The sequence below is a fragment of the Beauveria bassiana genome, assembly GCF_000280675.1.
Source record: "Beauveria bassiana ARSEF 2860 unplaced genomic scaffold BBA_S00016, whole genome shotgun sequence".
Lineage (NCBI taxonomy): Eukaryota > Fungi > Ascomycota > Sordariomycetes > Hypocreales > Cordycipitaceae > Beauveria > Beauveria bassiana.
The window spans coordinates 174628-187185 of record NW_007930851.1 but is presented as its reverse complement, the minus strand read 5'-3'; the positions used below and the strand labels follow the sequence as shown (position 1 = coordinate 187185).

General features: G+C 52.0%; 3 protein-coding genes across 3 annotated transcripts; 2 read left to right on the top strand and 1 right to left on the bottom strand.

Moving 5' to 3' along the window:
* Positions 1-73: 73 nt before the first annotated feature.
* On the bottom strand, positions 74-3896 carry BBA_05862 (HECT-domain-containing protein; the record flags this gene model as incomplete). Its single annotated transcript, XM_008600959.1, has 2 exons — positions 74-1527; positions 1580-3896. The coding sequence occupies 2 exons, from the start codon at positions 3894-3896 to the stop codon at positions 74-76; spliced, it is 3771 nt and encodes a 1256-aa protein (XP_008599181.1).
* Positions 3897-5161: 1265 nt separating this feature from the next.
* On the top strand, positions 5162-6844 carry BBA_05861 (zinc finger protein Yan; the record flags this gene model as incomplete). The annotated part of the gene is made up of 2 exons (XM_008600958.1): positions 5162-5286; positions 5344-6844. The coding sequence occupies 2 exons, from the start codon at positions 5162-5164 to the stop codon at positions 6842-6844; spliced, it is 1626 nt and encodes a 541-aa protein (XP_008599180.1).
* A 1999-nt stretch (positions 6845-8843) lies between these two features.
* On the top strand, positions 8844-11047 carry BBA_05860 (putative exported protein; the record flags this gene model as incomplete). Its single annotated transcript, XM_008600957.1, has 2 exons — positions 8844-8910; positions 8985-11047. The coding sequence occupies 2 exons, from the start codon at positions 8844-8846 to the stop codon at positions 11045-11047; spliced, it is 2130 nt and encodes a 709-aa protein (XP_008599179.1).
* Between the last annotated feature and the right edge of the window lie 1511 nt (positions 11048-12558).

Below are 12558 nucleotides of genomic sequence, written 5' to 3'. Positions count from 1 at the left end.
CTGTATGCTTTTTTTAGGGTAAATACTGTTCTGGCACAAGAGATGGGTGGCCGCTCCGCTTCTTGACCATGATCTACGCAAAACCAAAGCCCTGCGCATTCTCCAGTGCCATGGCTAGACGCTCCCGCAGCACCTCTTTATCACGATACTCGGGTAGCAGAAGCGTACCGTAGCACGTGTACGCCGTCGGCAGGTGGCCACCCTCGCCCTCCTCGCCATTCTTTTGTATGATGAATTGGACATTCTTGAGGCCACTGACAGGCACGCGGTCCGAGGCCGTGACGAATTCGAGCAGCTTGCGCTTCATGCGGTCGTCGTAGCGCTTGACAATGGACCAGAAATCGCGAATCGTGTGGTGCGATGGGTCCCATCCCACGTAGCGCGTGTAGCGGCGCAGCTCTGAAATGTCAATCTCCTGCACCCCCTCAACGACGGACTGCAGAATGGACGGAGTGAGCAGCGTCAGCGACTTTTCGGGAAGGCAGGCGACGAAACCGCGACGGAAGCAGTCAAACTGACGGTGGACAGAGTAGTCGGTGAGGTAGCGAATGTAATCTGCGACAAAATCGTCGCGATTTTCGTTGGTGACGTACGGGGCTTCTGACATATCCGCGTCGGCGCTTATGGGCGAGCCGGGCTGTTCCTTGTGCTTGTCCTCGAGCATGTGTATGGTCAAATCTTTGCCTATGCCCGGAACAGAGAATTCATAGGTTCGCGCAAAAATATCCTCAATGAGACCATCCTTTTCGTCCCACTCCAGGAGCGTAGTCAAGCCGCTTGTGAGCTCAGGCCAACCGTCGGCAATATGATAAAGTTGATCGACGGGTTGTTTGAGCAGCTTGCGGTAAAACGCCTTGGGGAAGTTGACAGGTAGCGTCAAGCCATTGTACACTGCAAGGGATAGAAGCAAACCCATGAGCTCAAACTTCCAGTCCTCGACTGCGGAATGGGGTTTGAACCATGCCATGTGATTTCTATCATCCACTGTAAAGGCTCCGTACACGGGGTCAAGACACTCCGCGATCGCAAGACGAAAGAACTCTTGCTGCACACCGCCAGAGTCAAACCCTTCCTCGCCAGCATCCTCGCCGAGGTGAATCTTGAGAGGACGCAACAACTCTCGCTTCTGACGTCGCCAAAGCTGATCAAAAGCATCGCGAAGAACACTGGTTCGGCCGATATCCAAAACAAGGTACTTTGATACGGCGGTTCTCATCATGTCCTTCAAGACAACCTTGTGATGCGGATTCGTGATCAAACTCCCAGGATCAACAATTGCGCTCATGCGACGTTTCAAAGAGCTAGCTTCTTCGAATGTGCGGCTCATGCATGCAAAGTTGATGGATCGGAAATACGTAACGAGAGTTTCGGGTCGGAAGAGATAGGGGTAGTCGAGAATATTTCCCACATCATCTGTTGGCCTTGTCGTTATCCATTGAATCGGTACACGCATGGTATCGAGACGTTCGGAAAAGTATTCTACCCGAAACTGTACTTCTCCCAACAGCAGAACATTTCTGTTTGAATCTGCTTATAATTAGCAATTTTGTCCTTCAAACAGTATTGGTTCAAGACTCACAAAAAGTGTCCATAAACGATAATGCGCCGTAAAAAGTACCGTCCTTGTAGAACGGAGCCTTGCCATCCCACTCGTGCAACAAGACGGCCCTAGCCCAGTCAAGCAGGAGAGTCGGTACTCTTGTTTCATGCAAAAGTCGCTCTTCTTGGGTGAATTTGAGAATGCGCTCCAGCCCAGTGTTTCGTAAATCAAGCTGCTCCAGCAAGGATCCAAGCGGCGCCTTGCTATGCTGTTGACGAATTGTGATGGCGAGGAAAAGCCGGCGTGCTAGGCGCAAAGCTAGGCTATTGGAAAATGCGTCGTCGTATTTCAAGCAAAGGCCAGATGAGCGGCGGTACGATGAACAGCTATTCGCCAGTGCGAGGCCATGCGAGCGTGTGCGGGAGAGGTCGTATAATATTTTCGAGTCTGAGACAACCGGGACGAGTGCGACAAGGGCGTGAAAGCATATTGACACAATGCTTTCTGCTTGACACACTGATGACTGTCGCGTCTTACCCTTTTCGCCACGATTGATGGTGTCTGGCAACGAGAACAAGCTAGCCGCCGACAACCACAGGCTATGAAGAACAAGACTTGGCGATGCCCTGGTAAGGCGCACCATGCAATACCACAAACTCTGCGAGTCGAATAATCTGCCATCCTTGGAAAATGACGAAACCAATGCTTCTGGGTCACTGAGAACGCTAAAGAGAGTTTGTTCGTGGAAATCTTTCCATGCTTTCTTGCACATGGCATCTCTCTGCTGGGGCGTCCTTACCAGACGCTCATGCCTACGCAGTGGTTCTGGGTAGTTGCGGTCAATGTCTAATGTGGCATGACAATAATCTTCTGATGTTTCGTCCTCCATATAGGTGTCGCAGATGAAGTCAACAATCTCGATATTGAGCTGTGACAATGTCTGTGGAAGCGAACACTCTATGGCTTTCGTGTCGTTGAGATCCTCGTCTTGTACTTCTTCAGTCGACTGTTGTTTCTGTCTGTGTTCGTGGTTGCTGCCGGGCCGCGTGGGCTTGGACAACTCTTCTTTCGTACTCTCCTCGCCGTCTGATGAAGTGACAGTCACTTCGTCAGCAACGGATGGGGGTATAGGCACATTTTCGAAAAATGTGGGCTTGAAAGTTATGGTAGTCGGAGACTTTGTCCTCCGTGATAGCTTGTCAGGATGGTATCCGTTGATACGACTCGGTCGGTGAAGCGCAGCGTTGTCAGTCTCGGCTGTGACGCAGACAGGTTCGATAGATTTGCGCCGTGGTGTTTCAGCAGTCGGTTTGGAGCGGAATGCTGGCTTAGAATTCCGCTTCGAGGTAGGCTGCTGCTCCCTACTGCTACGTGAGTCTGCAGCGCCGGGCACATCGGGCTGCAGCGAAGACTTGTGGGGAGGGGCCGAAGAGTCTCGATCATCATCATGGTCGCGTGCTTCCTTGCCCGTAGCTGGCCGACTCTCGGGCGAAGGAATACGCGCTGCTTTTGGGCCTGGTTGCGACGAGGAATCGAGATAGGATATTTTTCGAGATAGAGCTTCTAGCGAGTTCGGTGTCAGCCATTCGATCATCTTGAATGCGACAGTGCCGAACGTCGTGGCGGCGAAAGACCGATAGTCTCGTGTAACGGGCCGCTCCGAGACGCAAATTTCTGTCAGTGATTGTGAAGCATCGGATTTGTTGGTCGCGTCATCGTTGGACGTCTCTCGCAGCTGTGCGTCTTGCGGTTCAAGAGAGCCGTGCCTGAGCTGTGACTTGTTGGGTGCTCTCGTACTAGTGTCTCGGGTATCGCCATCGGCTGATTTTGGGCTTTCTTTCTGGCTGACGGGTTTTGAAATGGAGCATTTCGAAAATACCAAATTGTTGACTGCAGGGGTGGTAGTGTTGGAGCGTTTCAGCGATGGGCAGATACCCCTTTCCGGGTTGTCTTGGCTGGCGAGATATACGGCCAACGTCCTGGCGCTCGTAGGATTGTATCGTCGGATGGGTGATTTTCCGGCGAGACGCTTCCGGCAGCTCAAGCATGTAGGCGTAGCGCAAGTGGCGCTACCGCATCCATCGCGCAGCTGATGAATATAGAGTTGAACGAGGAGCTGAAAGTCGTGGCGACGACTGGCGCGGTGGATTGCGTAAACGCGGCGAGGGTTTTCGATGTCGCGGACGAAGGAATTTAGTTGATGAGGCGCATCGGACGGAAGCCTAGCAAAAGGTGCTTCTTGCCATAGGCCAGCGAACAGATCATATCGGTCGTCGTCGTCATCGTCTGGCCCATCATGGGGGCGGTTCGACTCGCTGGCGCTGCGCTGAGGCAGCCGGGGTGCCTGGGCACTCATGGTGGTGACGGCTAGCGGCTCATCGGAGAGTAGTGACCAAGTCTGTGTTACTGGGCAGAGGGTGCAGAGAAGGGTGTCAAACAGAGCAGTAATAAACGCTGGCGATGGAAGTCGAGTATGATGGATGGTGGAACGAAGGTCTATGCTTGAGTCGACGACGGGCTCTGGCCGAAGCGCGGCCTTAGTTGCACATTTGCACAGTGCCCGGTTGTCAGTTGCCAGTTTTCCCAGCGGTAGGTAGCCCAGTGGCTCCAAACCGGCGTTGGCGGCGGGGGGGGGGGCTTGACCAAGTTGGGTTCTCAGCCCGGTTGCGTCGTGGCCAGTCTACGCAGATACCAACGCCTTTGTTGGACTCTTTAATAATATGATGAGGCGATTAATCAATACTGTACGCTAGACACCGACAACCATTTCAAGGCGGACATTGAACGACTGGTCATGAGCTACAGCGCGTTCGCCACCCACAAATCAAAAGGCACACACGTTGACGACGTTGCAGATTTTGCGCGATGCAATAACGTTTTGCTGGGTTAGATTAAATGGTCGGCGTGTTGGCCACCCTTTCTCGGCATACATATTTCATCATGCTTTAATGCTGACCGATGCTGACCTGAAACAGATTTACGCTACGACTCCCAGTGCCGTGACTTGTAATGCAGACTTTTCAGACGAACATCGTACTAGCAGCCGATTCCTGATATATCCTGGAAAGATATAGAATCCTATGGCGAATCGAGGATCGGATGGCTTGCCGATTAGGTTCCTCAAAGGCATTTTAGGGCAGCATCATGTACTGGCTGCAGTTCAACTTTCAATCTGGGTTACAAGTTCTTCTGGCTTCGGCCAATTCCAACGTGAAGAGAGGTCGTGTATGTTGGTAATCAATCTGTTAGAAGATGTGCAAAATGCTCTTGCATCGGCCAAAGTAAACTGCAAGACTCTCAAGGGTTTTCCGCTGATACTATTGTTTGAATTCTGGCAAAAGCTTTGGCATGGCGTTGTCGTCATAACTTTCCGGCAGGGTTCGGCTCCACTATACCCTTCCCACCTTGGTAAGCGGTGACGGGAAAATGGAAGTGACCCCGCCACCAAAAACCTATCGCCACAAGCAACGCAGTATTAATAATTCTGCCCCCGCCAAGCCATATCCTTTTCATTTTCTTGACTTTGTGCGGGAAGCGCGGATCATCTCCTTTCTCTCTGCCATCTTTGATCTGCGAAAGAGTCAAGTTCTTCTTCCAGGGATTATTTTCTGGCATCACAATATGGCGAGCGTTCAGCCTGCGGCGGGTGCCGGAGCGCCAGCGTCTCACCCGTACACGTGCAACACCTGTCAGGTTGCCTACAGAAATATTGACTTACAAAAAGCACACATGAAGAGTGACTGGCAGTGAGAAATTTTCCGATCCTGGTTCAAGTCGTTGGATAGTTCCCTAACAACAAGCAGCCGATATAACCTCCAGCGCCGCGTCGCTACCCTCCCCCCCATCTCCGCCGAAGTTTTCAGCGAAAAAGTGTTACAGGCCCGAGCCGCTACCACCGCCCAAACCGACAAGGCTTATTTTGAAAAGTCTTGCGACGCCTGCAGCAAGACATATTATAGCGAAAATGCTTACCAAAATCATATTCTCAGCCAAAAACACAAGCAGAACGAGGCTGCTGCTGGACCCCGCAACGAGGAGGAAACCAAGTCCGTTGTCAGCTCTACCTTTTCTCTGGGCGAGTCCGTTCCCGCTGCCAAGAACGGCGACGTCGATTCTGACGCCGAGGACGAGTTCAACCAGGTGATCAAAGGTCTTCAGAAAGCCAAATTGTCTCAGCAGCGGCCCTCGCCCGTTAAGCGCCCCAACAACCCTGGCCCGACTGATGAAGCCAGCGAAGATGCTGATGATGGGGCGACTGAAAATGGAACTGCCAACGGCACTGCTCCAGAGCCAGTTTGGACCCTCAAGTCTTGTCTTTTCTGCAACTACGAGTCGCCCAGCGTACCCCTCAACGCCCAGCACATGGAAAAGTTTCACGGCATGTTCATTCCTGAAAAGCCCTACTTGGTAGATTTGGATGGTTTATTGCAGCAGCTCCAGTCCAAGATTGGACAAGGTCACGCGTGCTTGTTCTGCGACAAGGTCAAGGCTTCTGTATACGCTACGCAGACGCATATGCGCGATACTGGCCACTGCAAGATTCCTTACAGCACTGAGGAGGAGCAACTCGATATCGGTGACTTTTACGATTTCCGTGCGACATATTCTGACCCCGAGGGCTCGGACAGTGATGACGAGATGGCCGACGAGGACGCGGGTGGTGCTCGTGTTTCCAAGGCCAAGGCCAACGGCGATGATGACAAGGAGGATGGTGATGTGGACGGTGACGGGTGGGAAACTGATAGCTCCGCATCGTCGCTGGACTCTGCAGACCTCACGGCTGTACCGGCAGAGGGCCATTACCACCAATATGATAGACTCAGCAAGCACCCTCATCACGCGCACGACGACCCACGGCCAAGACATCAGGCCGACGGGTGGCATTCGCGCGCGCACAAGCATACGCATGCCGTCTTTCACGACGACTATGAACTTCATTTGCCTTCGGGCAAATCGGTTGGACACCGCTCGCTGAACAAGTACTACCGCCAGAACCTCACCAACTATCCCACGCCCGAGGAGCGCGCGGAGCGTCTGGCAATTGAGGGCTCGCAGCGCCCTGGCTCAGATGACGAGAGTGATGGCCGCTTGGTCCGCCGGGAGCGTGGCCGTGAACGCGCAGTGGTTCCGAGGGGAGCTGCTGGTATGATGGGGGCCTCTGACGATGCAAAGAAGGCTGTTCGCAAGCAAGAGGTGCGCGCGCGCAAGCTGGAGAATTACCAGACAAAGAAGCGAAGCCTCAATCTCGGGGAGATCAACAACAACCAGAAGTGCTACTACTACCGCTACGACGGTGGTGGTTAGACGATACATAAAAGCCATGATTATAGACCCGGGGAGGCGTTGGACGTGTTGTGCTTTGCTTGCTGAATAAATCATGATTACTGATGACTTGGAATTCCACACTTGTGTTCTCAATATTACGGCGCAGACTAACAAAATCAAGACAGTCAAGCGTATGTAATAAAGATGTGCAAAGTCACGGTGGCGAAACGCGAACTCAGACAACGCGCACTCAACGCGATGCCAATCTCCGGAAGAGCATTTCCGACAGTCACGGATGGTTACAGCCTAGAAGGAAAGAAAAGCTCCGGTTTGTGCAGTGCTACATTTTCGACATGTGACGTGAAACAATGACAACGATCTGCCGCAACCACATACTAGCATTCAAGCCGGCAGTCTTCCAAATTCGGCCCGAGAGTGGTCTTGAAGGCTTGGACGAATGGATTGAGCGGCGGATGCAGACTGTACGAGGAAGGTGGCCAGGCATGGCAGGCATGGCAGGCATGGTTTAGGCAAAAGACGAAGAGTTGAAGTGAGATGAAAGAACACATGATGCCGTTGTCGCCCAGGCAGGTCATCTGCGCAAATGTAAATATTCTTTTGGTGTATACTGAAGCAAGCGAATTCTATATGTCACTATGCATATCGGAGATGAAAGCGCGTGGAATGCAGGGGCAAGATGTATGGCATATTGAAAGCGTGGGGTATACGGGCTAATTTATAGCAGGTATCCTTGGTATACTAGTAATATTACAGTGGCAGCCTGTTGAAGTTTGGAGACTACCTAGGTAATAATAGAGACTCCCTGTTGTCGGTGCGACTTTGGAGGGCCGTGTACTGAGTAAATGTTGAATGGTACGGTACCTCCTTGCGAGTTATTGAGATGGCTGCTGTTTTTGGCCAAACTAATTAAATCATGCATGAGAACAGAAAAAATTGCTTGGCCAAGATTTGGACAAGTCGTGTGCTTTGAGTTCTTGCTTGCCGGTTTTCACAGCTCTGGCAAGTTTCCGTTTACCGCCTCTTGCTCCTCGCCCTCGATGATGCTGCTCCTTGCTCTTCTCGTCTAAGTCTGTTCTGAGTTGTCTCTCCGCAACTCCACACGAATACCAGACTACAAGGCGTATCAGAGACAATGAAGGGGTGAAAAAAAAAAAAAAACGACAAAAAAGATTGCAAGGTTTCCCCGCGGCTGCATTTCGCCGTAATGAATCTGATTGGCAAAAGGGAGGCTTGGCTTGGGACTTTTCTTCTTCACTCGGCGCAATCTCGTGCCAATTCCTGCACCTACGTCAAGGGACAACGAAGCAGGTCTGGTTCGAATTTGACGAATATGACCAACGACCAATCGAATCATTCAGAAAAAGTACAATCTTACCAGAAAAATCAAGGCTAGGCCTTGGGAAAAGTGGCGGCGCGGGCAGAGACACTAAAACAAGATTGACACCCGAGGGGGGATCGGCCTCACGACTCACGAGACCCATTGTCTCTTTACCTTGGGCGCCAAGTTACCTTGCAACCTCTTTCCGCTCTCTGAACACAACAGAACTAATCAGGCCACCCGGTGACATCGCGCCCCCGCGTCCTTTGTGCTGCATCTATTGAATTCCTGGTTCCCCTCCCCCGCATTCGATCACCCCAATCAGCGTCGTCGTAGTTCTCTTGTCTGCGTGTCTGCGGGCGCGTTCTGCCTCCCCAGTCTTGGTCGTGGTGGTGGTCTGCCGTGCGCGCGCGCGCATCCGTATCCCCCCCCCCCCCTCCCCGCGCGTCTCTCCTGCCGTCGCTGGACGGAGATTGATATCATGTTGTTTGGGGATAAAAGTAAGGCCTCTCGCTGCCGTTGTGCTCCTGCCCTCTTTTCTGTGAAGCCACCGCATGTCTGCCTTGCCCCTGCTTCGTGTTGCAATCCTGGCTTGTCCAACCCCTCGAGACAAGACGAGGCGAGACATATATACGGGCACATATTTCTGCGGCTTTGCTGCTTTCTTTCCCTGTCATTTTATATTGCTTATTTCACATCATGAAGCTGACACACACTGCTCTAGTTGCGCAGACGGTGCTAGGTTTGGCTTCGGCTAACGACAAACGTATGTTGATCACAGCCAATCGTGATTGAGACTTGCATGCATGAGATGCAGCTGACCATTGCGAACCAACACAGTCAAGCCATGGACATATGCTCCCCTGCCCGTTGGACATGTCAAACCTGCTGGATGGCTTCTAGGCGAAATGCAAGCCATGGCCACTGGTCTTCCCGGCCATGAGCATGACTTTTATAGATTTGTGAACGAGTCGTCATGGCTCCACAAACCGGGCAGCGGCGGCTCCGAATACAGCAGCCTGAATGAGGCTTTACCATATTGGTTCAATGGCCTGGTTCCGACTGCGTACCTTCTGGGTGATAGCAGACTCAAGCGCCAGGTGCACCATGTTGCCGCCCAGGTGCTCAGCTTCCAGGCCGATGATGGCTGGATCGGTCCCGAGACGGGTGACAACCGCAACTTTTGGGCGCGCACACCCTTTTTTCTCGGTCTCATTCAGCTCGCTGAGGCAGACAAGCAATGGGAGCAACGCATTGTCGCCGCTCTGCAAAAGTTCTTCCAGCTCGCAAACAAGATGCTGCGCAATGACAGCCAGGGCTTCACTCGCTGCACCAAAGACGTCGACTGTGACTGGGGCCAGGTCCGCGTTGCAGACATGATCATCACCATACAGTGGCTGCTGGAGAACCATGCCTCCAAGAACGACAACCAGCTCTGGGACACTATGAACCTGTTTTACGACCAGACAAATTACAAGTGGGATGCTTGGTACGATCCTGCCACCTATCGCAAAGTTGTCGACCCCAGCGATAAAACCATTACGCCGTACATCCACGGTGTCAACGTTGGACAAGGCAAGTTGATGCCGGGAGCATCTACAAACCCGATGGCTAACAAGATGTTTCTAGGCCTCAAAGCATCTAGTGTCATGTGGCGATTCAAGGGCCATGATTACTACCGCGAGCGAAGCAAGAATGCTGTTGATCTGACCTTTACCTACCACGGCAGCGCGTCCGGTACCATTCTCGCAGACGAGTGGCAGCGTGACGACTCGCAATACATTGGAAGTGAACTTTGCACTGCTGTCGAGACTAGCTACTCCCTTGCCTACATGTATCAAGTTCTCGGAGACAACAACTTTGCAGACCGCGCCGAGACTACGCTTTTCAACGCCATGCCTGTCATGATGACTGGCGACAAGTGGGCTCATCAGTACATGTCCTCGCCCAACATGCCTTTTGCCGTCAGCACCATTCAGCCAGACGGCAGCGTGCCACCGGTGTTCACTACGGCCAATAGTGGCGTCGCTACCACGTACGGCCTGGAGCCTTTGTACCCATGCTGCACGGTCAACCATCCCCAAGGCTATCCCAAATTTGTCACGCACAGTTGGGTCTTGGTTGGCAACAAGGGTCTCGGTCATGCTCTTCTCGGTCCTACAAATGTCCAGACCAAGGTCAATGGTGGCGACGTGTTAATCAACTGCACAACCAACTATCCATTCACCAACACGCTGACGTACGAAGTTTATGCTACCAAAAGATTTGACTTGTACCTCCGCATACCCGAGTGGATCAATCTACAGGTGTCAACGATTTCAATGGCGAGTACTGAGGATCACAAGACTTTGGAGACTTCTACCACTCTCGAAGCAAGCAATGGCAAAGGCATGAAGAAAGTCTCCATCTCCAAAGGAAGCACGACGATTAGCTATAGCCTCGGCATGGGCCCACGAGTGGTAAGACTTGCCGACAAGACCGTCGCCATCTTCTACGGCAATCTGCTTTACGCGCTCGATGTTGGCTACAACAAGACGACGAGCCTCCCTCACTCGTACAATGACCCTCGGGGCCCTGGTCTCGACGGACTGCCTTTTAAAGAACTGCGCGACGAATTCGTCACCAGCACCAAGGAGTGGAACGTTGCGATTGATCCGTCAACTATCAGATACAATGGTATCGGCGACGACGACGAAATGGCCGACCCCATCTTTGAGCACAATGCGCCGGCCAATTTCATGACGGTCGACGGTTGCCAAATAAAGTGGGATTTGAAAATGGGTGTCACTCCTGATCGAGTACCAACTGACCGGACCTGCATCAGCGAGAGGAAGACATATCGACTAATTCCGTACGGAGCGGCCAAGGTGCACATGTCTCATTTGCCAACGGTGAGGTTGTAGGAGTAGTGGTGATTATTTTTGATCTTGTTCACTCCGTTATGCTGTATGCATACTATGTATAAATTGTTTTGGAAAGAGCATGCTACAGATGGCGTATTACGATTAACGATGGGTTGAGAATGAAGACGCTTTGTGTTTTGTAAATCCTGGTACTATGTGTGAGCCCATCCATGACTGATGTGCATGCCGATATTGGTGCGTACAATCCGATGCAACAGTATGCGCCGCGCGCATTGGTTGTGTTTGAGATTGATCCGAGCCGATCAGTACGGAATAAGTAAAGGCGTGTGCCTCGATTGGTTTAATGTTGGAGGAGATTGACATTGCAGAAGTCTAACAATACGACAGCCTATCAGTATAGGCGCTTACAGGGTAACAACTATTCTGCAGGCCAGGCGTCAACTACTTTGCCGGTCGGCAAGAAAAGGCGGCCGGGGTAATTAACAGTAATGTCTCGCTGTCTTGATTCTTGAAATATGCCTACAAGCATCGGGGTGACCGACGCAGGCTTGTCTGCAATTCCTGCCCAGGAGATGCCCGGAGGAGCCGCCGACAGATTAAATATGCAGACTTTGCAGGAGATGGGTCGGAAACAGAGTTGCCGGTGTGCAGCGTTTAGGTAGGCGAGGATGCGCTGGCGCTGCAGTTACTTGTAACTACTCGGTAATCCTGCCTACCTATTTAAATAGTTGGCAGTCAAGTACGGATTTGTGCAGTCAAGCAATGCAGTTGAGCAGTCAACGGCGGTTAACCGGGGGGGGGGGGGGGGAGGGTTGTATGGCTGCATGGAAAGGTGGAAACTTGTAGCTAAGAATAAGTTTTGGCGTCATTCATTGCTTTGTTTTCTTCTTCTTCAATATTAGCCTGCAGGGAGGTGGTGCGTGGCTGACCTGGATGAGTTTGGTTGGTTGGGCAGGCAGCCTTGTTCTAACATACTTTTTTGCGATGAGTTGGGAGTTGCCGCTGGACGGCGGGAAAGATGTGTAATTTTTTTTTTCGCTCGTGATATCAAATGATCGCTATTGTATATCCCATCTTGGAGAATAAAACCGACCACTGGAAACGAATAGAGATCGAGAAGAATCATTTCAAGATTAGGATAGGTGTGCCCCACCCCCGCCCGCATGCTGGTTGGGTCGGGAAGGGCTTTTATCATTATTAGCTGCTCCAAAAAACTGTAATTAGCTCCCGCCGCCGATCCCTCCCAACCACGCACCCACCAGGGCCACCACCCCCAGATTGTTCCAGGCCGCAAGGCCGGGCCGCCCCAGGCCTGCCATGGTGAAAAAAAAAAAAGAAGAATTGGGCAGAAGAGTTTCTCCCTATTCTTCGTCTCTCAATCCGTGTCCGTTTTTTTTTATATTCCAGCGCGAGCAATTATTTTCTTTTCTTTTGAAAGCGAGACAAGACGCAAGTGTTGCAGTACCGCGCGCGAAACGTCTGATTGGCATTCACAGTCCATCCCCCCCCCCCCGGGCGCCCATCTTGTTAGCGCCAAACCATACAAAACG